This window comes from Rhagoletis zephyria, unplaced genomic scaffold (genome assembly GCF_001687245.7).
Source record: "Rhagoletis zephyria isolate East Lansing unplaced genomic scaffold, Rhagoletis_zephyria_1.1 Rzeph_scaffold_00013, whole genome shotgun sequence".
Classification (NCBI taxonomy): Eukaryota; Metazoa; Arthropoda; class Insecta; order Diptera; family Tephritidae; genus Rhagoletis; species Rhagoletis zephyria.
Genome location: NW_016157097.1, coordinates 435,122 through 461,391, shown reverse-complemented (window position 1 = coordinate 461,391; position 26,270 = coordinate 435,122). Strand labels below are relative to the sequence as shown.

The 26,270-nt window shown below is 33.7% G+C and overlaps 1 protein-coding gene across 1 annotated transcript; it reads right to left on the bottom strand.

The window, feature by feature from the left end:
* Nucleotides 1-177: 177 nt before the first annotated feature.
* On the bottom strand, nucleotides 178-23,763 carry wech (tripartite motif containing 71 protein wech). Its single transcript, XM_017611515.1, has 6 exons — nucleotides 23,598-23,763; nucleotides 22,257-23,237; nucleotides 8,920-9,199; nucleotides 2,013-3,897; nucleotides 1,737-1,889; nucleotides 178-973 (listed from the first exon to the last, which is right to left on the bottom strand). The coding sequence occupies exons 3-6, from the start codon at nucleotides 9,117-9,119 to the stop codon at nucleotides 803-805; spliced, it is 2,409 nt and encodes an 802-aa protein (XP_017467004.1). The 5' UTR covers nucleotides 9,120-9,199; nucleotides 22,257-23,237; nucleotides 23,598-23,763; the 3' UTR covers nucleotides 178-802.
* Between the last annotated feature and the right edge of the window lie 2,507 nt (nucleotides 23,764-26,270).

Here is a 26,270-nt window from a genome sequence, read left to right as displayed (position 1 = left end):
ATGTAGTCGTCCTAATAGTTGTAGTGATTTTAAAATTTGTGCGCTCGAATTTTTTAAAACATAAGCGCCTTAATTCAGTCTCAATTGTAAAAAAAAAACAAAGCACAAAGCACGTATGTAGATATTTCTAAAAATAAATATTAAACATGCAATTATTACATAAAAAAAAACAAGCAATAATATGTCTAAAATTATTAATGTTTAAAAAAATATTAAGTTGAACTAAACATCTAAAAAAAAACTAAACTATTAGTTTAACTAGTTAGCGTACGACATTTTCACGCGTGCCGTAAAGCAGACTTTGTCCTTTTTTACGGTATTTGTTTTGAAAAAAATTCCTTAGAAGAACTCCTCGACATGCCGTATCAGTCTAGTACAGTTCATATTTTTGTTTTGGTAATTACACATATTACTTGTAAATACATGCATAATTTAAGTATGTAATTGAATGTAGTAAGCAGGTATATGTACGAATGAATGAATGAATAAATGGGAATTGAGTGCGATTTTTGTGGGTTAAGGTCGAATTTTTGTGGATGAATAGCGCGTGTCAGTGAAGGTAAGTGAAAATTATGTTAAACATACTTCTAATACTATTTTGTTTTTGTTTTTACTGCATACATACCAGGTATGTATGTTATATGTCTGTATGTATGAATATACGTACATGTTTATGGCAATGTGATCGTAACTTTCAGTCAAACAGTTTCAACAGTTTTGCGTGCGTTTTCACTGCTGTCCAAAAAAAAAATAGAAAATATTCGAAATACGAAATACGCGTTACATACTCTTAACTAGTTAATTAGAAAACGTGTACAAATCTTTTATAAGGATTGGAGCCTTCTTTGGAATCTGGCGATAATTCGATTAGGAACACAATTCGACCATCGGGCATTAGTGCAACATCGCAGGTGCGATCTTTTTCGTCAAGACTGGGCGGCATTAAAGGGTTTATCGATGGACGTATTTCAATCTGAAAGGAAATTAAAGTATTATTAGAAAGCAAAAAAAGGAAGAAGTGATAGCTTGTGGATGGAGATTCTATTAACCTTAGAATGGTAAACATCGCCTATGAGGCTACCTTTATAAAAAACGAATGTTTTACCTTTACAAAAAAAAATTTATTCCAACAAAAGCAAAAATGTTTTTACTATGTTATTTGTAACAAAAATACTATTATTTTTTTATTATCTGAAATATGTATGTTACAGTCATATTAAAAGATCACATTTTTTTCAGAGATCGTTTGAAAAAATTAAAAAAATATATATTTCCATTCGATATATTTGTGTAAAATTTCTTTAGCTTATAGATTTTAGATCAAATTATCCTATTACAAAAGAATATCAAGCTTATGGCTTAAAAACATTTTGCTATTAAAAAATTACCTATACAAAAAAAAACTTTATTGGTAAACATTGCCTCATAGGCATTTAACGGGTATTGTGTTTCATTCATAAATACCATAGACTAAAAAACATGGCGAAATAAAAAAAAAAATGTGTACAAATTTTGTTATTCTATGTTTATAAAAGAAAATCTGCGGTCTTATTGAATCACCCTATATTTAAAGGGCATCTTAAACTACCCGAATGGCTAGTTGATCCTGGAAATATTGTTTGGGAACCATTGAAATATTGATTTAAAGGAAAAATGGCATATCTCGAGATAAGTTATTTTAATAAAATGCCACAGATTTATATATGTAATTTCTAACTTTCAATGCTTATACTTACGCTCCATAGATATTCCAGGCTAGGACTGTAAACAATGATGCGTTGATTCTTAGAATCTGCAACAATAATGCGTCCATCGTCGTCGCAGCAAATACCAGAAGGGCGGTTAAATTCTTGGAATCCTGAACCTTCGTGTCCTTTGGCCGACAAGATCTGCAAATGCAAACGAGTTTTATAAAGTAATTCTGACACATACATACAAATACGAGTGTACATACATACATATGCATATATGATATAAAAATGTGTTTATGCGTAGTAAAGATTACCACCTACCTCATTGACATCCGGATCGATTAAATACAAGCAGTGATTGTCGAAGTCCGAAACTATAATATTGCCAGTTGGTGTATAACAAACACCGCGTGGCGAAGCAATTCCTTTATTTGGTCCATGCGTGTCGAATACGATTTGACGTATAAAGCGGCCCTCCGAATCGAATTGCTGTATGCGATGATTGCGTGAGTCGGTAACAACAATTTGACGACGTGAATTAACAGCCACATCCCATGGATATTGGAATTGCCCATACTCTTTGCCATAGCTACCGAATTTCAATAAATATATGCCAGTCGAAGTGAATATTTGCACGCGATGGTTGTCCTTATCAACGACGATGATGCGATTGTCTATATCTACACAAATGCCAGCCGGCAAATCGAACTCTCCATTGCCAACACCCTTGCGGCCGAATTTGAACTTCAATGTGCCATCTGGATTGAAAACTTGTACGCGATTATTACGTCTATCGGAGATCAATACATGACCCATTTTGTCAACGCACAAGCCCCACGGACGGCTAACTTGCCCATCTTCGTGACCCTCTGTGGCAAACGACAACGAGGGTGTATTGGAATTGCGCGCCTTCACATGTTCAGTGCAACCGGGTATGGCCTGCGTGCTGCGCGGTGCACCGAAATGCAAATTCGGTGAGCTACGCAAAACGCTCAATTCCCATTCCAGGCCTGTGCTTTGAATGCCACAAGCGCTACTGCCACGTACGGGCAACAATGGTGAAGGAATGCTACGGAAACTGTTCTCGCGTATGAATGGACGGCGTATGTTAGTAGGCATCGCTGCAGCGGCAACAGGCAAACTGGCGCTAGGCATGGGCATAACTGCTCCCGCGCCAAGATCGTTAACTGAACCGCTGAGTATGGCGCCACCGCCCACCACTGGTATATTATGCTCATCGACAAGCACAACTGCGCCCTGATTTCGTATCTCCTGCAAGATGTTGTAGTCTGGTGTAAGGAATGCAAATACCTCCTGTTTCGGCTGCAAATCCTTGTATATGGCAGCAAATTGCTCAAGTTGACGTTGTCCATTTGAAACCTTCATTGCTATGTCAATCTGATCCATGCGTGTAGTATTTTCCGAAATCTTGTGCAACATATCGGAGGTTTCGGCGAGCCCTGAGAGAGCCGATTTCAAGCCGGCCATTTGATCGTTTAGTATAGCTAAACGGCGTTGGCGCAATTTTTCAACGAATTCCAATAAGAAACGTTCGCGATCCTCTATGGCAATTAAGAATTGCCTAAATGCTTTGCGTATATTTTCACTCAATTCGGCACAATTACGTTCGATGAGTCTTATAAATGCCAAAGCTCTATCAATGCTACTCTTAATGCACTTAGTGCCAGTACGGCTACTTTCAAGAGCCGATTTAATCTTATCATTAGCTTCATCTACGAAACTTTGTATCGAAGCGTAGTTATGTTCCTTGTGTTCGTGCAGGGTGCAACATTGGCAAACTAACTTTTTGCAAGAATCACAAACATAGCGCAACATTTCATTGTGTAACTCACAAACGTAATTGGGTGATGGAGCGCTCAAGGTAGTAGCAGAAACGCCGCCGGTGGGCGAAGTGCCAATTGGTGTGGGCAACGAAACAATTGAGTGATTTGAGGAGAGGGGGCTATTGCGGTGATCACGCAAACAGCCATTGCACATAAACTCATTACACTCAATGCAACGAATCGAAGCATTCACGTCACACCAACTGCAGCTGATGCTCGAATTATTGGAGGACTCTGGTGACATTTTTGGACCACGATTCATGTGTGGTGGTCTAGCCATGCCAATACCGCCGAAATCGTTGGTTGTTGGCTCTAACCCTCCGAAAAAGTTATTAAAAAAGAAATCATTTTGAGGTGGCGAGCTAGAAAAAATATAGAGAAAAAAGTATGTATAAGTAAGAGAATGGGGTTCTTTTTTATAGATGCTAAAGATTTTTAAGAAGATTGGAGATGAAATCTTTACAACTTTAACCGGTTTTACGTTGTGAAAGCTCCTGTCGCTTGAGTTGTGCCCTCTTTTCGTCCTCAGTATTGACAATCTTCCTTTAATATTCATTTATTTTTATAGAAATATGGCATATTCTATTACAAAAACCATGCAAGTCAGATTTTCAGACTTTATAAAACATGTATAATTCAACCACATTTCAACAAAAATTTCAAACTAAAAAAAATAATTTTTGTAAAAGAAAATGTGCAAAAAAATTATCTAAAGTTTACGGTAGTTTCTATACCCCTAAAATTTGCGCTTAACTAATGAAATTTAAAAATCTATTTTGTATAAAACTGCTTCGTCACAAAAATCCATTTTTTTTTAATTAGAAATTTTGGTGGGAATTTGTTGAATTATTATAGAGTTTAAATTTAAATGGTTTTTGTTATAGAATATGCTATATTTTTATTAAAAATAAACAAATCTATGTATATTGAATAGACAACAGGAAAACTGTCAATATTGAGGAATTTGTGAATACATGACCGAAGACTGGAATCTTAGTGTATTTACCCTGTCAGCTTGGAAGATACAATAACAGCGGGATAAACTTTCCTAACATAGCATATAAGATCATTCAATTTGGCATAGATAACACTGCGTGACTAAAGCCCTTCACCAAGCAGCTAGTTGGGCGTTTGCCTTCAGCCCCAGTGATCGGACTTGAAGAAAAATTTGTGTGGTAGAATCTGGAAAAAAATGTGGTAGATTTCAAACAAATGTGGTAGATCTCAGGTTTTGGATCAAACTTTGTACAAAAATTAAAAAAATTCTGCAAGGTTTCACATAAATTGCAAACATTTTAATTAGAATCTAAAAAAAAATTAATTTTAGTATAATAAAGTGCAAGATTGAAGTTGCTAAAAATTGCGTTGAGTTTTGGCAATTTTTTTTCTTGAACGTGTAAAGCAGTTCCTCCAATATCAAGACATTTTTCGAACATATTTTGAAAGATTTCTGCAACCTTGCGGAATGCTGCCAGTTTTTCTTTTTATCACATCACGATGTAGCGAACAAATGTAGCACGTTCCAGAAACCGCTACTTGGACAACGCTTTAGAAACTTTAGATGCACTGAAATTTGCTAATACTTTCACAAAAATCGCAGTTTTTTTACATTTTCGCTATTAATTATTTTTATAAATCATATATTTTGCAATTTAACACAATAAAACCACGTTTCCTGTCGAAAAACTGAATATTGAGAAAATTTAATATTTTACAGTTTATTTTATACTCCCTTTCTGCCTGTTGTTAGTGTTTAGTGTTGGACAATTTTTGCTCTTAAAATTAAGAAAATTATGTCGAGCAAAAATAAAACTACTCAAAAATGCGAATATGTGGTAGATTTCAGACCTTGTGTGGTATATGTGGTAGATGCTCAAAAAAGTGGCAGATCTACCACAATGTGGTAAAGTCCGATCACTGTTCAGCCCTGGTATATAAGTTCGCCATTGAGCAGATTTTCCTAGGCGGTGTTTTAGTGATTTGAAAATCGCACTTTATAGCAGAAAGAGAACCTGCCTGTACAATGCCATATCTAAATTAGGGATACCCGAAAAACTAGGGATGGCAGCGATTAATCATTTGATTAAATTAATCGATTACTTTTGTCCAATTTACGTTTCAATTGTATCGTAACTTTGTGTTTCATTAATCGATTAGTAATCGATTAACTGTAAACTAATCGTAATCGTATCTGGTTAACTCGAATCGGAGGTAGAAGCTCCCTTTAAATGCAACAACTGCTTTATCGATCACATGTTATATGTATGATGTCGAAATCGTCGATAATGATGTTTACCTGCGAGGTAGTCATGACTAAACATTGAATAACCGGCCCTTAGTGTGACAGCGTTGATTTATCGGCGAACCAGTTGGTGGAATGCTAGAAGTTGGTTGTAAATAAGACCTATGTAAGCAAGTTGGTCAACCTTGAGGAAATGAAAGCTGTTTACCCAAAACTTTACGGACTTTCGAAAAAATAATGTTATTTAATTGGTACCTCGGTACCTGCTTAGCGCTTTTTTTTCAAAAGATGGTTCTCAATAATTGCAATTAATTTTTTCTTGCTTGCGATTAATCATATGATCAATTAATCGATTATTATTTTTTTTCCTTCACTACATAAAACTAAAACGGCGCAGCATTTCCCTACTTAGAGAAGGCGGCAAAATAGGTTGACTTATCGGTAAATGAGGACAAGACATAGTACCCTCTAACTATTAGCAGATATAACTTTGAAGTAGTGAAGGTATTTGAGCCAATTTACACGACGACTTTTCACCCTGCGTTTTTTGCGCGTTCGCTCACCGTGCGTGCTTGCCTACCCCGCTGACTTCCCTACAAGCTCGACACGCATGGTTTTCCACCCAGGGTGAAAAGTCATCGTGTAAATTGGCTCTTTGTCTACCTAGGATCTAATATTTACACCACCATTAATGTCAGCTTGTCAGTGAAAAATAATTATTGCCAATAGGCGCTAAATAAATATATCTATGTATGTATTTCTTTGATTCGATACATTGATATTTTTCGATACAACGCCACAGTGCCGCCTAAGTGGGCAAAAATCGAAAAATTCGTTATCTGCAATGTGAACTTGTTTGGTATTTTTGTAAAGACAATTTATCCACTAAAAAGATTTAAACAGGCATTTCCCTTAAAAATTAGTTATATACCGCCAGGAAGCCACTAAAGTCGACAAATTTTACACTAAGAATTTTAATAAGAGCATAGCCATGCGTAAGCTCTTCATAGAAAAAAATGTCAAAAATATATTCTTTGAAATAAAATGTTGGTTTGACGTTTCTTGTTTTCATATGGATAGTAGAGAATTACAGTAATTAAAATTTTGGGATAAAATTAAACACAGGGTGCCCTGCGGTATTCCAGAAAACAATTTTTTTTAAACGAAATTTCAAAAAATGGTAAATTTTAATGGAATGAATAAAGTAATGCGTTTTTCCCTAATGCATAAAATTATTTTTTCATTTTTTGGCAGTGCCTTGAGATCTGCACGATTCGTTCCATTTTCAAAAATGAAGCGTCAGATTAAAAGGCTTGACCTGTGGATAATAGAAGGTTTATTTTTTTTAAAGAGTTGCCACCTGTTAAAAAATTAGATTGTTAAAATATTAGATTCAAGTTTTTTTATAAGTTAAATCAATTATTAAGTTATTAAGGGTATCAATCAAAATGTGTATTAACTACATGCAGCGAGTTGCCAGCTGTTTAAAAAATCAAATTTCATCTGAATTAAAGGAATTAGTTAATAGAAATAGATAGGTATGACCATAAGGGAGCCAGACGAAAGAAGTTTAAGGTTTTAGCTTAAAAATATTACAAATAGGGCTGTCACCTGTTTGTAAAGTCGAATTTAGTAAAACTAAATAATAATTACGTCAAACCATAGGATTAGGCCATCGTATTTGTTGTTTTATTACAAATACATACATTGTCAATCAGTGATTTGTTCAGATTACATTCCTTTTAAATTACTGGACTCTTAAATTAACTCAGGAATGTTTGTACTCTTCACTTCTTACTTTCTAAATATGTAAACATTTTTCATTTCTCTGATATTTATATTGTCACACATATTTCAGTTACCTTTTTCCCTTAATTAAAGCGAATTTGGTTTTTTAAATATGTGGCAACCCTTCTACGTGTCGTTTAGAAGTGAAGTATTTTCAAAACTAGTTCAAAATTATTTATTAAATAATTTTAATAACAATGTGTAACAGGTGGCAACCCTTTTCAAAAATGAAAAACTTTATTGCACATCTACAGGCCAATTCCTGTCATTTGACACCTCACTTTTGAAAATAGAACGAACTATATGTATATACCTATGTAAAAGCCACAAGAACCCACATTTTCAACTTCAAACTGCATTTACAGTGAAAGTATGAAACAAATTTCATTTTTGAATTTAGCGTCTTCAATTTTACTAAGAAGAGAATTTTCATTTAAATCCGTCCATAATTCTATTTTTGCCCACATTTTATACGGAAGGGAAGCACTGTGCAACGGAGGTAATACATCAATGCTTCGATATGCATAGTATTTTTCAGATGTTATTTCACAACAAAATGTGTTATTAGCGAAATTGCACAAAATTTCAAATTAGTTATTATTGCATCAGGGCAAAAACTTTTTTTCTAAAACCATAGAAATCAGAACAATTTTAATTTTAAGTCATGAAAAATTCTTCCTTAATTTTCAGGTTTTTTTAGAAAAGCTCTTGATCGCAGGTTTGTTGTACATTTGATTCGATATTATATTTTCTCGATACACATGTATACTATGTATGCAACTTAAAACGCAATTTAATTTTTATAAGGAGAAAGTGTGAGGATTCTAAAAAAGCCTTAAGAATTGCTTCAACAAACCTGCAATTAAGAGTTTTTCTAAAATATTTCTTCAAGTGGAAAATTTTCAATGCATTGAAGCGAAATATCGATTTTTTCTGACACCCTTAGCCCTCTCCCGACGAAAAAAGTTACGCTCTTACATAGGTAATGTGCACCGAAGAAGGTGGAGCGACGTACTGGACAGGCTTTATAATGACATGGGCATAGCAAAAGTAGCACAATTTTTGAAGCAGTCTTTTTCGGTTTTGTCCACGTTAGAGATTTAAAAAGTTTTGAACAGAAGTAGTTTTTAAATAAAAATTTTAAATCAAAATTGTTTGAACGATTGCACAATAGGTCAAATGTTCGCTTTCTCTTTCGTGCGAAAATAAATAAAAGAAAGAGTTTGCCTACGGTTTTACGTTTATTGTAAAACTTCATTAAAAGCCCCAACCTTTCACTTGAAACACTTCTAGAATCCTTTTATGAGGCAAGTGAATACTAAGTAATTAGATTTAATTTGGCGCTTATACTCACTCAGTTGACGATTCCATCGACGGATTGGCACCCCGAGCGCCGCTATTCATGTCCCAAGTAGGAAACGAATCGAAAATGCCAGCTAGCAAACGTTCTGCAGGCGTACCACTGCCATTTGTTTTGGGCGCATTCGGTACTTTATTGCCGGTTGCCATTTGTTGTTGAACGGTTGAGGAATTGCCGGATAGTAGTTCCATCATAAAATCGCACTTAAGGAGGCGAGTAAATTTCCTCTTTCAATCGAATGCACGTCCACCACTCCAACAATTAACTTCGCGCACTAAATAAATAAATATGTCAATTATTTTCTTACACTGTTACACTCTGTTTATTAGTTGTAAACTGTAAGTTTAACTATAAATTTTGTTTTAATTCTGCACGGAATACGGAACTATATTCAGTTTATAATTTTTTTTTTCGATGCGTTTCAGACGCATGCGCGACATTGACTGTTCTGCTTTTTGGTTGCAAGGCGGTTAAAAGGGATTCATGCATATTCAGGTATCGAAATAAGGCAGCAGGTCATAAATCGGTCTATGTTGTCTGTGCACTAGTGTTTGTATGCACATTTGTGCATCATACAGGGAATATACTACCTACATACATACATATCGTCGTTTAAAGTACAAAACCGCGTATCAGCAAAATGCAAAATCGCGTATGTGAGGTTGCATAAATTATTTTCTAGAGAGTAAAAACACTCATATTTCAAAATGGTTCTCTTTTTTATAAAGCAATTGCGTTTCTGGCTAGTATATTTCCGGACAAATGGATAAGGATTGAGCCAATCCAATTTTTGTGAGCAAATCCAATTTTTGGCAGCAAATATCAGTTACGCGGTTTTGCAGAATGCCGATACGCGGTTTTGTCCTTTAAACGACGATATGTAGGTACTAGTTTAGGTAACCTCACAGAAGGCCTTGCAACATGTGTTTTTTTTTTGTTTTTTGATTTTTTTTTCAGTTTTCTCTGCTGCTGTTAATTGCAAAAGGATCAGTTCCGCTCTTTACTGGCATTGATTTAAGCAGAAAGACATCCTTTATCAGCTGCTTAGTCCTGTGAAGTGAAGTAGACAATAACTTCACATAGGCACATGCATATGTATGTATGTATGTATGTATGTATGTAGATATGCATACAAATTTCGACCGCCTAGCTCGAATTACCCGTGGCACCTTGACAGATGTACAAACTTACTTACATGCATATCTGTATAGGGTGCATCTAAATAAATAAAAAAATTGGTTCTGTTTTCCCATGTTAAATATGTATAAAATTTATCATATTTTAAGACTTACGCCAAACATATAAAAAATTCCTCGAAAATTGCATTTCGAAATTTTAATGTAGTTGATTGATTAATCCTTATTAATGCATATGTGTAAACTAAATGGTTCCTTTTGAAAAGACAATCTTAACTAATAGCCAAATATAAATTTAGTTTAGTAGGTAGATTGGAGTACCTACTAAACTTACATTTTTTGACTTATTCTCATGCAAATAGAGGAATATTAACAGGAAATCGACACTTCTCGGCAACCAGTTCGAAAACGTCGTATTTCAGAAAACTTTTCAAGAACGCTTTATCTCCGCACATTTTCAATACATTTTCATTTGATATAGGGCGTTTTTGAAACGAATTCAGAAATTGGGCCTTCTTAAACTAAATTCTGGGATAGGGTGATTTTCAATAAAATTCTGAAATAGGGCATTCTTCAATCAAGTTCTGAAGTAGGGCGTTTTTGAAAAGTTTTCTGATATATGGTGTTTCCGAACTGGCTACCGAGATAGATCGATCTTCCACTCAGGGGTCGAAATACGACTACTATTTTCTAACTAGGAAAATATGTAGGACAGGCGTATAAAAAATTCATAAATATGAAGTAAATACACATCGTCACCCTTAGCCAGAAGCATGAATGTGCAGATTTACAAATTTTGAGTTATTGGGTTGTCTTGATTAACCTTTGGACGTTCTTTGTTATACCAAAAGCCAGAATACCATGCGTACATGGAAAGCACATATTTCACAATGTTAATTACATCAATACAGAGTTAATTCTTGTAAAAAAACTTCAAACTTCATTTCCCAAAAATTTAAATTTTTACACATTCATGTTTCTGGCATGCGGGGTACGATATGTACTTGCCGATTTGTTTTAAGAAACTGTTTAAAAAGCAGACGTCTCGGTTTCTCAGAAAATCGGTTAATCGTTTCTGCAATTATTTCACTTTGATTATCTAAAGCAAATTTACGATGTATGCTTAAGATTCAAAAACTTAAAGGTAAATTTTATAAGAAATTAAATTGACAATTTATTAAAACTAGTAGTAACCCGCGAAGTTCAGGTGAATGCAGTAAACAAATACTTACTAACATTAAGAAATTAAATTTAAGCATAGAATATAACGTGATATTCGTAAATATACTTCAGTATTGAGATGAAAATTTATTTAAAGAACTTCGTGAAAGACAACTACAGAAAAGACGGAAGCGGTCTTTATTAGCGATCCTAAAAAGCCAGAGGTAGCCTCCGTCAATGTAAATATGTAAATGGCCATATATTCAAATCTGTACGCCCCGCTTAAAAATCTTGGTGTTTTAATTAGTGAGAGAATCAGCTTTGGGGCGCATGCACAACTCCTGTACAAACTAAAACACAAAAAGTGTCAAGAAAATATTGAGCACTTACACGAATGGTGCCTAAAATTGGTGGACCTCGAAACGGAAAGCGTGTTCTCCTGGTAAGAGTAAAGATTGGTGCCTTAAGAAGATGATGAATCTCATGCAAATGCATGTTTTTATTGGGCATATTCAAACGGAAATTGTTAAGTTTCCTTTACGAATCATGAAATTTCCTTTAAAATGGCATTCAATCGTTAGTGCATATTTTGCAGTAAATGCATAGTTTTGCATGTATTGCAAAAATACCTGTTTCTGCATATTTATTGCGCATATTTTAGTATATTTTACAATAAACGCATATGTTTTGCATATTTCTGCTTTTTTTTTGATTTACAAACATTTAAATTTAGTGCGAAATCTCTTGACAAAAAAAATACCGATAATTTTTTCCAAAATATTCATCTGAATATCTTCTTGGATAGCCAAGCGGCCATTAAGACCCTCCCTTATACCTCTGTTAGATCTCAACTAGTGGAGGACTGTAGAAGAAAGCTAGCATATATCTCTGATCAATACGAAATTACTCTAGTAAGGGTCCCGGGACATAGAGACATTTACGGAAACGAGGCAGCGGACGAACTGGCAAGGTGCGGATCGGCACTGAACGTGTCCCACTAAAAAGTTACCGAAATTTATCACTCCAAGGCCATGAAGGATGTACAGGATTATCCGGCAGTTCTGGCAAAAAAACCGAATCTCTCTTAGGAATGAACAAAGAAGATGCCTGCAAACTTACTGCAGCGGGCACAGGGTACTGTCCCGGTGAGGAACATACAAGCCGAAAGCCTTTTCGGTACCCGATACCGATATATTTCTAGTTTATTTTATATGATATCGGCTAAAAAACTTGAACTTATTGCAACAGTGAAATATTATTATATCAGTTTTAACCTTAGTAGATCCAAGGTTCAAGAAAAATGCTTTGACGGATAAAGAAGCCCATCAGGCCTGCAAATTTAATGTCGTCCAATTCATCTAGAATAAAAATGCTTACTACAAGTAAGAGTTTCTCTGCATTATGGCGACGAACCGACAAATGAATATACATTTTTCTTTTGAAATAGTATTAAAAGCTCTTTTGGTCCCTACATTCGGCCATAGGCAAGTCTCCCCTAAACCGGTTTTTCCCATATTTTTGGCCTATGTGAGCTTTTATTCGAACTCTTAATATTTCGGTGCCGAGTATCGAAGTATTGGATACTTTTTAAATCGGTGTCGAATATCGATAAATGAGTATCGACTCAGTACATTGCTATTATTCAATGATGCAAGTCCATTTAAAACTGGTAAAACAGCCAAATCTAAATTTTTGAACTTTTGTTTTAAAATTGTCACGCCCGTTTCTAGAAGATTATTTGATTGAAAAAGTGGTAGAGCAATCCGCAATAAAATCTTCGTTTTGCTAACTTTGGCCCTACAATTGCCACGCCCATTTCTAGGGGTTTGTCGCCTTAAAGAAAAATCTTGCCGTACAAATATTTTTTCTGGATAGGTATTCTATCGGAACCCGATTTTTAACAGCTTGCTAAATATATGTATCTCATCATAAGTTTTTAAAAAAAGAAATAAAAAAATATGTGACTCACAAAATAACCATCTCGTCAAAAAAAAATATGTTTAGTTCTTGGAAAACGCAGCAGAATCCGAGATATAACAATTTGAAGAAGTACATGTTAGTTAGAATCACGAAAAAATCCAAACTTTGAAATATCATATCTCCGAAGAAAAAGAGAAACAAAAAATTCCTCGAATAAATACGTATTAGCTTATTTCATGAATAGAACCCATAAAAAATGCGAAGCTTTTCGAAAGTGTGACACCAAATTTGGTATCCGATGTGACAAAGAATGTCTCATATAAGAAATATTGCACAAAACAAACAAATGTCAAAATTACGCTTACGTTAAGTGCGTCAAACACATTTTCGAAACTCGGACCAGCCGCTCGTTTTCTCCACATTTTGACCTTAGATGCAAATTTATTTTCCGAATAATTCAGGACACTTTCTTAAAATTCATAAAGATTCTTGCATTTATCGAAGTTGTACTCATTTTTGGCGAACAAAACACCGACGTTTTCAAAAACAGATTTATTATTGAAAAAACGTATTCATCGCTCTCAGTATCGACGTTGCATCTATTTCCTTGGCGTGTTTTCCAAAACACCTCTCGATGAAATACCTGACGGCAGTACCGGTAGATTTGTCCTTAGACGGTAGGTGGTTCCCACACATTAAAAACACAAAATCTTGCTCTCTCATCTCTTACTAAAACCTTATAACTACATAACTCCTCTCTGACTTCACCCTCTGAAAGGTAAACAGTCTTAAATAAACAACGAGATGGATTGTTTTGCCGTTTACTCCTTCAGAGGCCATTGCAAATTTAGGTAAGGATGTTTATGTATTAAAGAGATTGAAAACTGTTAGCTTGCAAATTGCGTCTAGATACTCGTTTTCATATTTTATTTTTTCCCCCACTGCAAAGTTAGGAAATTTACTGCGTACGCATGAGTTTCATATGCCTGCATGTCCCTGTTCAGAATATAGAACACTTATTTAAAATTGCATACAGTGCTGGAACAAATAATAGAAGCCTTTAAGCCGTCAAACCATTTTTTTTTTCCACTCCTCTTTGTTATGTTTCTTCTAGAAATAATCAAGAGTCTCATTGGTCGTGTTTCTATTAATTTTAACAGCACTGTACAAATTAAATTATGTGTGTATTCCTACTGGCGCACGCACAATTTTTTAAAAGGAATTCCTCCCTAGGCTTTTCGCCTTCATTATTTTTATTTTCTTTATTCAATCGTTGCGTTGAATGCGTAAAAAAATCATATGCATGTCTGTCTCTATAAATACAATGCATACATGCATACACACATACATATGTATCGCATTGCCTCGAAACCGTTCTTGAGAAGATTGCTGCAGACAGTAAAACAACAGCAAAAAGAACTACATACTTACATACATACCTAAAAGCGATAGGCTGTAAAGGCAGTCGAGCAGCCATGTGAAAACAACCCCTGTTGCTATATAATATGTATGTATGTATGTATGTTAGTACCAACGTCGTTCTCAGAAGTTTGAACTCAGAAAACTCACCCCTCGTCAAATTAATACTATTGCGATTTTTGTGTCCTTCTGAAAGGTACCCATTCTCTAGCAGAGCCTAGCTACACCCATACGAATATAATACATATGCGTGTATGTATGTACATATGTACTTATTATTATGCGTCGTTTATATGTATGTACAAACGTATCGTACAGCTAGTTCAGTGCAGAAGGACACAATAAATGCTAAGGACTATGCAAGGATAAGGGAGAATGCAAGGTATTAACAGTAGTTTTTCTTTGCCGCACATGTGAGTATGCGCATATAAATATGTATGTATGCACTACTTAAATGTACATACTTACACGCATGCATATGTATGTATGTACATTAGACGGCATCACCAAAAAAAATTTGCGGTTTTTCCTACGGGATTATATTTGAAGACGTCCGCCAAAATATTTCGTAAAAATATTAAGATTTAAGAGCTGGACCGATTTGAAAATACTTCCAAAAATGCAGTTTTTTATGAATAAAAATAGTTTCTTAAAGAACTTTTTGAAAAAGTCCCCTCAGATGACAAGACAGACTTAGCTTTTAAAATCTGCGTAAAAATATTTAAAACAAATATTCAACGGAATCGTAATAATGAGATTTTTGATGCTGTTTTTTAACTTTTTGAGATTGATTTACGAAAAACTTGAATAACGGGGCGATAACTATTCTGATTTAGACTTATGGGGTCTCAGTAGAAAGGCATTTTCCCACTCTTTTTATTTCTGTGCAAAAAAAAAACTCATTAACGTCCCATTTTTTTTCAAATACCAACTTGGAATGAGGCTCTTTCAATCTCCTTTCTCTTTCATCCTTTGAATGAGTTTTTTATCAAAGAAAAGGGCGAGAAAATACCTTTCCAATGATACCTCACAAATCTACATCGGAATAGTTTAGGTTCAGTTATTTAAGTTTTTCTTATACCAATCTACATTAGGTCAAATGATTCATTTGGCTAAGCGAAAGTCCAATTTCGTTTTACATTATTTTTTATTGCCATTCTGTAGGGAATACTCCAAAATAACAGAAACTTCGCTTTGTTATTGTAAAATAAGAGACACCGTTAGACAGCACTAAACCAAAGTTACACTTTTAAAACGTTATTAACACGTTGTTTGCGCCACCGGTTTATTTTGTAAGTTTCAAGTGCATTTTCTTTGTAAAGTTCGAATAATTAAAGGAAAACTTTAAATGGAAAACAAAACTATAAGTGAGAATCTATGTCCCAGTTTAAAAAAGTGACTTTTTATCATTTGTTTGCAAAAAAAAACTGACTTATTTGCATAACCTCAAAAATTTTCTGATTTATTTCCATTTATGATTTTATGTAAGCTTTTACAATTTGGTTGGATAAATTAAGCTGTAGTGAGTTGATTTTACTTTACTTAACCCTCCATTTGGAGCAGCCTTCGCAAAAAGGCAAAGGAGAATTTACGGACTGAAATTTCGAAGTTTTTTACTCAAAGTGAATAGAGCTTTGAACATTCTTTTCACAAATTAGTTTCAAAAACATTCGTATTCTTTTCAGCAAATTGCCAGCGATTTTTAGTAAATGTTTCACAAAGCAGCATTTGCATTCTGAATATAAATAATATCGGTGGAGAATTTGGGAATACTGAAACCTCAAGTGAAAATGAAGTGTTTTATGTTTGTTTTTTTTTTTTTTTTATTGAGGAATTTCGATAATGCCATAATTAATCACTAGAAGAAACCATTTATGTACATGTAACCAAACTTATTTTATTATGTAGCTTATTTTAAGAGGGAGGGGGTTGATTATGGTAAGAAATAACTTGTGTCAACAAAACCAAACTATTTGGACACTGTTTTTGAGTACTACTTAAACACATATACTCATCATTTGAACATACAATAAGCAGGAAAGTCTGTTTTACGAAAGCCAAGTCATGTTTTCACATCTTATTGACTGCCTTTACACTTTTTAAAGTTTGCCAGAAAAAGTAAACATTTGACCTAATGTGCAAACTTTGAAATGAGTTAAAAAACAGCATCAAAAATCTCATTATTACGATTCCGTTTAACATTTTTTGAAATATTTTTATGCACATTTTTTAAGCTTAAACCGTTTTGACATAGAAATCTTTAAAAAACTATTTTATTCATAAAAAACTCCATTTTTGAAGATATTTTCAAATCGGTCCAGCTCACGTAAATCTTAATATTTTTTTGAAATATTTTGGTGGAAATATAATAGAGATTTTATAATTCCAATGGAAATACAGTACCGATTTTTTCTTGTATGGGGAGTGATGCAGTCTAATGTACATACATACTTATATAGATATAAATATCTGCAAGCTATATGCTTTATATTTAACTCGAAAATCGTATTTTAAAAAGGTATAGACAGATATGTAATTATATAGTATACATATCCAAATGTACATACATATGTCAATACGAATGCTTGGGAAATGCTTAGAAAATCTTGAAAAGCTAATTTTATGCTCACTTTGCTGAGAATATTGTACAAAACGTAGTATCTGAGTATCCAAAGTATGCCTTGTTTTACTGTCACGTTGCCTTGAAATATGCAATAAATTTACATACCTTTCATGAACCTAAAATTGCATGATAACTTTAGTCCGATGTATCTTGGTTGTAAACCAATTGAAAACCGATAATAAAATGATTTACTTTAGACACAATCATAAATTCTAATGGAACCTTTAAATTTAAAGTGAGCTTTAAAGTTACAGGTTACTTGAGAAAGCGGCTCTAATACTAGGTTTACATATAAGTAGATTATCCTCATTTTCGAGCTTAACGCCCTAATCTGTAATTAGAAAAGAGATTAGCCATAGAAAATTCGTCCCTTGTGAAACCGTAATTATAAAATAACCTCAAATTAAGCTGATAACTTATCGGGGAGAAATGCCAAATGTGAAGGTAGACGATAATGGACGCTTGTTCGTAAAAGTATTTTTAATAAAATATTAAGTTTAAATATATTTAAATTGATTAATATATCATAAAAAAGTGATCACGGTGGCACAGAGAAGAAACACAACTGTTCCTTGAGATGTGTAAATAACAAGAACAACAAATTTGACGGCTAATAATCCGAGATTTGCCTATGTAAACAGGGTGATTAAAAAACCGGCTTTAATGGAGATTATACTTATATGTGAACATACTATAAATATAATATTTCCTATACATATGTACATGTGCACTATATGTATAATTAAAAATATTTGAATATCAATTTCGAGAAAGCCGACTGAAATCTGATATGCGGGTGTCTTTATCATTTCTTAGAACCGACAAAACCGAATCACTGCTATGATCGTGAAATTTCGCATAATTTTCACTGAATAGCAACACAGAGTTCACATTGAATATTACAAAGATCGAATCACTATAAGGTTATAGCTCCCATAAATGACTGTTCAGATATAAGGTTTTACTTTAAAACTTCTTCATTTAAACTACTTAACAGGTCTACTGAGAAAATCGTCAGGATCGGTGCTACATATGGTATCCCGTACCACTGTATATATATATATATATGTAGGTATAGATGTGGGGTCAATTAAAATTTTTTAACTAGCAAGGTCAGGTATGTGCCAATCTTCCACAAACTTTTCTTACGAAGCAAGGCAACTTTCCCCGAGTTGACAAACAAAATATGGTCTGCAGAGGCAACAAGTGGGGTAACACCCCGGCTAGTAATATGGATCATTAAGGGGTATTGCCTTATGGAACCGCACGTCTATAGAATGGGATTTCCGGCGAAAGACTACTGTCGTGTCAAATATCGTAAAAATAGTTCGGAAGTCTTTATAGTCTTTAAAACTATATTCAGCATAAATTACTTTATTTCGATCAAATTACTTCACATAAACCAAGTACGTTCACTTTTTCTTTCATAATTTCTATAGCACGTTTACGTACGAGTGTGTGGTTTGTACTTGATTTCAAAAAACAAATGGTTGCATACTTTTAGGCATTTTTTCAAGTTTCCTAAACAGTGGGGGCTAACATCTTTTTTTTTATTTCTTTTTTTTCTTCATTTGGTTCTTGATTTATAATAAATTATCTCATTTAATTTATTGACAGATTTTACAAAGCGATATTATTTGATTTCAGCATGATTTGCTTATAAATTACAAATGAGCCGTAAATTGCGATAATGTTAAACAAAAATATTCCGACGAACTGATAACCTCCTCCTTTTTTGGAAGTCGGTTAAAAAGTACATTATACTTATACGTTCATATCTGTACAGTGCACTAGCGATAACTTGAACAAATGAAAACCAGACTGGTTCGAGTCATCGAATAAATCATTTGTATTTCTATACCCCAGCGCACTTGTGCACAAGGGTACTATAACTTTGTTCACATAACGGTTGTTTGTAACTGTCTAAAGGAATTATGTAAGTTAGATTGATATACAGGTCTATTCTGCGCTGGTAATAAAAAGTTTGTAACCGGTAAATAAAGTTCCCGTCAATTTTTAAACCCTTTTCGCATTCTGTTTACTCTTGTAACCGGTAATTTTTGTTACCATCTCATAGGCTGGTAATAAAGAATTGCCCCGTGAAATATGCAATGCCAGAATTTGCACAATTCTTCATAGCTGAATTGAATTTTTTGGTAATAAAATTTTCCGGTTACAAAATCATCGGTAACGTGCAGAATAGACCTGATAGACTGGATCAATTTCAAATCATGCGAGCAGTCATGTTATATGGAGAATTGACTTGCGAATAAAATTTGATTTTCTGCTTGAAAATTAAATGAACACGTATTTTTTTTTTTTAATTGTACATAGCATTACAATTTTAATGATGTATTTAAAGAAGCATGAGAAATTGAAAAAAACTCACTATAGGAACAACTAGAAATCTTAAAAATTTTTGTATTTAAGAGAACTTAAAAAATACCAAACGCTCGGGTATAAAAAAAAACACTCATGCTCATATACCCATAGTTGCGTATGTAACGTATACGCCCCATAGCACCATACGCAGTCATCTAACACGTTTACTCGCACGCCTTAACTTGAAAGTCATATTATTTAAAAGTAATTAAATATTGGCGTTTAAGATTATTACACAGTATGCACATATGTATTTATTTCTTTCTTCATGTATGTAAATATATAACAATTGTTGTTTGTAACAGCCAAAACGAATCGAGATAGATATAGATAAATGTATACATAAATGATCAGGATGAAAAAAGAAATCGATTAAGCCATGTCTGTCTGTCCGTCCGTCTGTCCGTCTGTCCGTCCGTCCGTGTACACGATAACTCGAGCAAAAATTGAGATATCTCAACNAGACTTTCTTACTTGTTTTTTCTTCTTTTTTAATCAATTAGATTGAGAAGTGTGCATATCATTCTAGATGAAAGGTCCAACTACGGTTTCAAAACATCATGTTAATGCCGCACAAACTGATATTTTTAGGCAGAAAAATGTGTTAAAATGGGGAAATTAGTAAAAAGATTTTTCACAAACAATACTTCAAGGACTCACCGACAAATGGATACAAAAATCTTAATAAAAGTAGCCAACCAATTAAAAGTGACAGTTAATGCTGTACAACTCGATGCCTTGAGGCAAAAACACTTTTCAAAGTGGTGAAATTAGTAAAAAAAGATTTTGCAAAAAGGATACTTCCAAGGACTCACCGACGGATGCATAGACAAATCTTGACAATTTTATGAAGAGATAAAATTAGATACATGAAATCAGCAGCGTAAATACAAAAGCACGACACGTGATATTAATGGTTATAAGGTTTAAATAAATAAATTTAAATAGGTATATATGGGAGGCTTATAAAGATTAATCGATTATACCTTTTCCCTTTCAAGCGCTTATTTAAATAATTTATCCTGCTTTGGCTTTTTCACATTTATTGGAAGGTCTATTTCATGGCTGTGAGATAATAATTTTTGGAAGAAGTTGGTGGTGCAAGAAATTACTTCGCCATTAAACATTTGAAATATCCAACTTATTCAGCCTAACCTGCTCCGCTTTTCTGCAAAGTACACAGCTTGGCCTAGGCATTATTAAATTTTTAATCACAAATAAATTATGTAGTATTTTTCCAAAAAAATTCAAACGAAAATTTTTGAAAAAAAAACAAATTTTCTACAAAAGTTCAAACGGAAAATTTTAGAAAAAAAAAACAATGTTGCCCCCAAAATATATGTAAATACTTCCATAGAAGCAACACATAAAACGTGATATATAAGGCAGCCGAATGTCAGAAAATGAACAGAGAATGCTGCCTTCTTACTTCACCTGTTTATTGCGCCATGAGTAGTTTCGGTACTTTTTCGCCTAAATAAACGTTTTGAGGCTAAAATTGTTCAAATAATTGATTTATTTTTTATTGTACTTGTTTCTGGAACTCCATTGATTGAAATAAATGCAAGAAGAATGCTTTAGCGTTAGGGAGTGACACTCAAAAAAAAAAAAACAAATCGTGAGATTTGCTCACATAGCAAGAACAACAGTGTAAGCATCGGCCATTGCACAGCTGCTAGCTGGAGTAAAACTATAATTCGCATAGGAAATAAACGAAACACTTTGTTCGAATTTTGAAGTAGTCAATCGAGTAGGCAAAATGTTCAAGCTTACGAAAGTTCAAGTTATCGTGTGTTCGAATTTTCGCGAGAGCACTGTATTATTTAATGTTATCGTGGTCACAAAATAAAAGTAGAATGTTGTCAATCATCACTGCGTTTTAGTGCATTTAATTTTCGAACGTCTGGTAACACCTTTCGGTTCAACATTACAGCCATTTTGATTCCAGTTAATTAAAGAAATGTTAGGAAATTATTATACGCATTTTGTATTGTTCAAAATCAAAATATTAGATTTAATATATGCAAAATACAAGTGAACATTGCAAAGATTGCATATTTATAAAAACATAAGTGCTAAAAAAAGACACTTTTACGAAAATTTGCTAGTGCATGTGTAAAACATTTATCAACAAGTTACTTGAATACTATAACTAATAAAAGTGTGATTATTTAGGTTGATTTATCTGACAGCCCGACAAGAGAAAATTCGTTATTCTTAGATTAGAAGCGTTCTCACGACAGTCGGGTCTACGTAACCAGAACGACCCAGATTAATATTGGCCAAGAACCGTGAGTCCAGTATCAGCCCCCAAAACTCTGGGATAATTCGCTATATGTAGTTTTACTAAAACACCCTAAAATTATTTTCAATAAAGCCAACCTCTTCTTGCTCCGTCTCCCCACACTTCGATGGGGTGAAAATTTACCCAACAGCAGAGAGGTTGTCATCCCAAGCAAAAAGCTGAAGGCAAAATAATTTGTACTTATAATTTGCATTTTCCTACAGGGGAGTTAAGGACGACTCATGTACCTACATATCGTTACGACAGCTTACGCGAAGCTAGTTTTATTATCCTTTTTGCTCGTTCATCGCTGTCCTGATTAAATCGTATTGTAACAATTGCAGTTCCGAATATCCTGTTTTACATTACAAATGTCAATATATTACAAAGGTATATAGGTACTTACATTTCTTGGCACAGGCATACAAATATGCGTATGTGTATTTGTATGCGTGTTTGTAGTATGTGTGTGTTGTGTCTGAAGTCTTTCACGCTGTGGTTGCCGTTGTGGATGTGCCTGTCACTATCACTGTTTTAGTAAATGAAGGAAAGACCGACAAATGTATGGGGTATTTTCCGTTTCCCTTTCTCAACGATTTGACTTTTGTTTTGTTCTGCGGCTGTTGGTGCTGCTGCTTCTTTTTTCCACTTTAACGAGCTGGGATTTTTGTTTTGTTTTCGATCCCCAATCGTTTGGTTTAGTTTCGTAAATTTCTATAGCACACTCTCTTATTGTATATGTGTGTAGTACAACACGCTCTCCTTCTCTCTCTCTCTCTGTGCCTCTTTCTGGTGTGATATTTTCTCTTGTTGCCCCACAACTACCTATGGATACTTGGCATTTTAGTTTTATTAAGACAATACTTGACTCATTTCTTCCCCATTTTGATTTTTTCGTAGTTTAGTTGCAAGAATAACGAGTATGCGATAATTATTTTATTTATGAAATTGAATTTTTTTTTAGTGTTTTCGCTTAGTTTTTATGTTTTAATTTCGCATTAGTTTCAATGTATGATTTTACTTGTAAGATGTCAGTCGATTTGTTCTTCACTTTTGTGCAACTTTTTAACTCGGCTTTGCTATGCTTTTTATGTATTAATACATATGTATGTACATTAGCTTTTTTGTGTGCACATATGTACATATGTATGTACAAATGTTCATATGTATGTATGTTTGTTTGTATGTAGATGCACATAGATATGCTCCAATCTAATGCCTTTTAATATTTGTATGCGTTCTCTCCGGTGTCGCTCGAATTCCTCCTGGTTTAGCATTTAATTTCCTTTTTTTTCAATTTTGGGCGCACCGCAGCAGTGAAAATGTAACCGAAACCAAAATAATATTTTTTTAGTTTTTTTTTAGTTTTTGCTTTTTTGCACTTCCCCTGTATTGAGTTGAATTTTAATTTAGTTGTTCTTTTATTGCATTGTATTTTTTATATCATAAAAGTACCGCTTTTGAAGCGTTTCCCTTTATGCTTCTTTGTTGTAATTTATGTATAATAATTGTAACTATATAAAATTAGTATGTTCTCCTGCTTCCTGTATACCTACATATAAGTATGTATGTATAATATATATGTATGAATAACGGCTTTCAAAGCACAATTATAATACGCATTTATGTAAGTACATATATATGTATGTATGTATGTACTTATTTTATGGCTTTATATTATTGCAGTTTTTTCTTTCTTAATATACACATAAATCTTTCATATCAACTTGAAATCCATTGCACCAACTTTTTATGTTGAATTTGGCCAAGTTACATTTAACACTTTGAATATATTTTGATATTAAATCCAATGGAGTCGCTCAGTTGCACGGTTTAAGGACAAAATGACGAAGACTACACCTTTCACGTAACAGCTCTGCCAAGACACTAACACGCCATCGAAAAATTGCGCCCTTATGTCCAATGGTAGCCCAATTTCCTATCAGCAAGCAATTTACCGAGAGAGAGAGCCAACAAACATAAGGGTCACAACTACATATAGAAAATTCCAGTCAAACATATCTACGTATTTTATGTATATTTATATACATACATCTGTATATACATATGTATGTATGTATATTTGTTATTTATGTACAATAAGAAGGCAAACGGTGCATTTATGTATGTATGTATGTACATACATAGGTATATCGTCACAGGCAATATGCCTGAAATCCAGTACCCAAATTTTGGTGTCCAATGTTTTTTTTTTTCCTACAATCGATTGTATATTACTCTGTTGCGTTTCAAATGTTTTGGTGGTGGAAAGTTGGAGCAAATCTACAAATTACAAAAGCAATCCAAGGCGCAATAAACATTATCGTATAAAGGTTTTAGGTACCAAGGGATATTTTTTGTTAAAGTATGTATGTATGTACATTTATGAGTTTTTCCACGCAGGCTTGCATAAATAAATATATACATACATATACATATGTATACATACTTATACTACATACAAAACTTATAAAACTGTTTAAAAAATTTAAACACCAATAATTGCATCGAATCCGGGATAAAAATACATACATATTTACATATGTAGATATACCACTTAAAAGAAGGTTAGTAGATAATGCAGTAAATTGCTAAAATCGCATTAACTATAGGAGAATTTCACTTCTAACTGCGTTACCGACTCTTCTCATGTCCTCTTATATCCTTCTTCAATGGAAACATGTCTATACATACATATTCACATACATTTGGTTGTTTTTTGGCGATTACACAATAGATATGTTAGTGTTTGGCCAAGCTTTTCCACCGATTTGTGGCGTGCGGCTTGATGTTGTCACACAAAGGGGCGCGAACTATAGTTTTACGCTGACTTCGAACGTCGATTGTAACTTTATGAGAAGCTGTTTTTTATGGCAGAAATACAGTCAGGGCCGGTTGTTCAATGTCTGATTAGCACAAATCGGAGGTAGAAGCTCCGGTTAGATACAACGACTGCTTTATCGATCACATGTTATACGCATGATGTCGAAATCGTCGATAATGATGTCTAACCGGCAAGTAATGATAACCAGGCATTGAACAACCGGCCCTCAGTGTTTTGCCATTGCCTGCCAAAGGACGATCGCTAGGATCTAAGAAAGTGCTAGACAGAGTTTTTCCCGGAAACCCGGATTCCGGATATCATGTAAAAAATATCGGATATCCATATAAAATTTTGGGAATACACACATTAGAGTCCGACCGATTAATCGGGCGATGCCGAGGTTAGTATCGGCCAAAAGAATTATGTTTTTATTTTGTTATTATAAAAGCATTTGTTCTTGAAATGCTTTAGCATCGGCTGATTAAACGGTCGGACTCTAAAACACATACATCGGAACTAAACTAAATTAATATCACCTTTCCGTACAGTTCACGGGGTCCAAAGTTGTCCGGTAACATATGTATATTTGTATGTATGTACATAAGACTGCATCACCAAAAAAAAGTTCCGGATTTTCCGCCGGGATTACAAAATTTATTATATTTTAAGACGTCCACCAAAATATTTCGGAAAAATATTAAGATTTAGGCGAGCTGGGCCGATTTGAAAATACGTCCGAATTATGAATTAAAATAGTTTCTTAAAGAACTTTTTGAAAAAAGTCCCCTCAGATGACAAAACAGATTGGGCTTAAAAAAATCTGCATAAAAATCTTTTCAACGGAATCGTATTAATGCGATTTTTGATGCTGTTTTTTATTTACTTTTTTCAAAGATTGATTTACGAAAAACTTAAATAACTGGTGCAAAATTATTCTGATTTAGACTTATGCGATCTCGGCAGAAAGGTATTTGTCCCAGTTTTTTTTTTTTTCAAATACCAACACATCTTAATTCCACTTGGAATGATGTTCGTTCATCCTACCTTTCTCTTTCATCCTTTGCATGAGCTTATTAGCAAAGAAATAAAAAGGGTGAGAAAATATCTTTCTAACTGATACCTCAAAAGTCTAAATCGGAAGAGTTTAGGTTCAGTTATTCAAGTTTTTCTTATACCAAAGTTAAAAAACATCATCAAAAGTCTCATTATTGCGATTCCGTTCAAAATTTTGTTTTTTTCCTTTTTTTTTATATTCTTATATAAATTTTTTAAGCTTAAACCGTTTTGTCATTTGAGGCAATTTTTTCAAAAAAACATCTTTAAGAAACTACTTATATTCATAAAAAAAGCTCCATTTTTGGAGGTATTTTCAAATCGGTCCAGCTCGCTTAAATCTTAATATTTTTCCGAAATATTTTGGTGGACGTCTTAAAGTATAATAGACTTTATAATTCCAATGGAGAAACAGTACCGATTTTTTATTTTATGGGCAGTGATGCAGTCTAATGTACATACATACATAAAAAAGAAAAAAAATTCCCACAAATTAAAAAACTTATAGTTTCGGTTAAAAAAAAACAGTTTTTTCTGAAAAAC

Excerpts from the sequence above, each read along its gene's own strand:
- wech (XM_017611515.1), bottom strand. The coding sequence starts at position 9,119 with ATGATGGAACTACTATCCGGCAATTCCTCAACCGTTCAACAACAAATG. Across the intron at positions 3,898-8,919 it reads TCGATGGAATCGTCAACTGA|CTCGCCACCTCAAAATGATT; the intron begins GTGAGTATAAGC and ends TATTTTTTCTAG. Across the intron at positions 974-1,736 it reads GCCTGGAATATCTATGGAGC|ATTGAAATACGTCCATCGAT; the intron begins GTAAGTATAAGC and ends ATTTCCTTTCAG.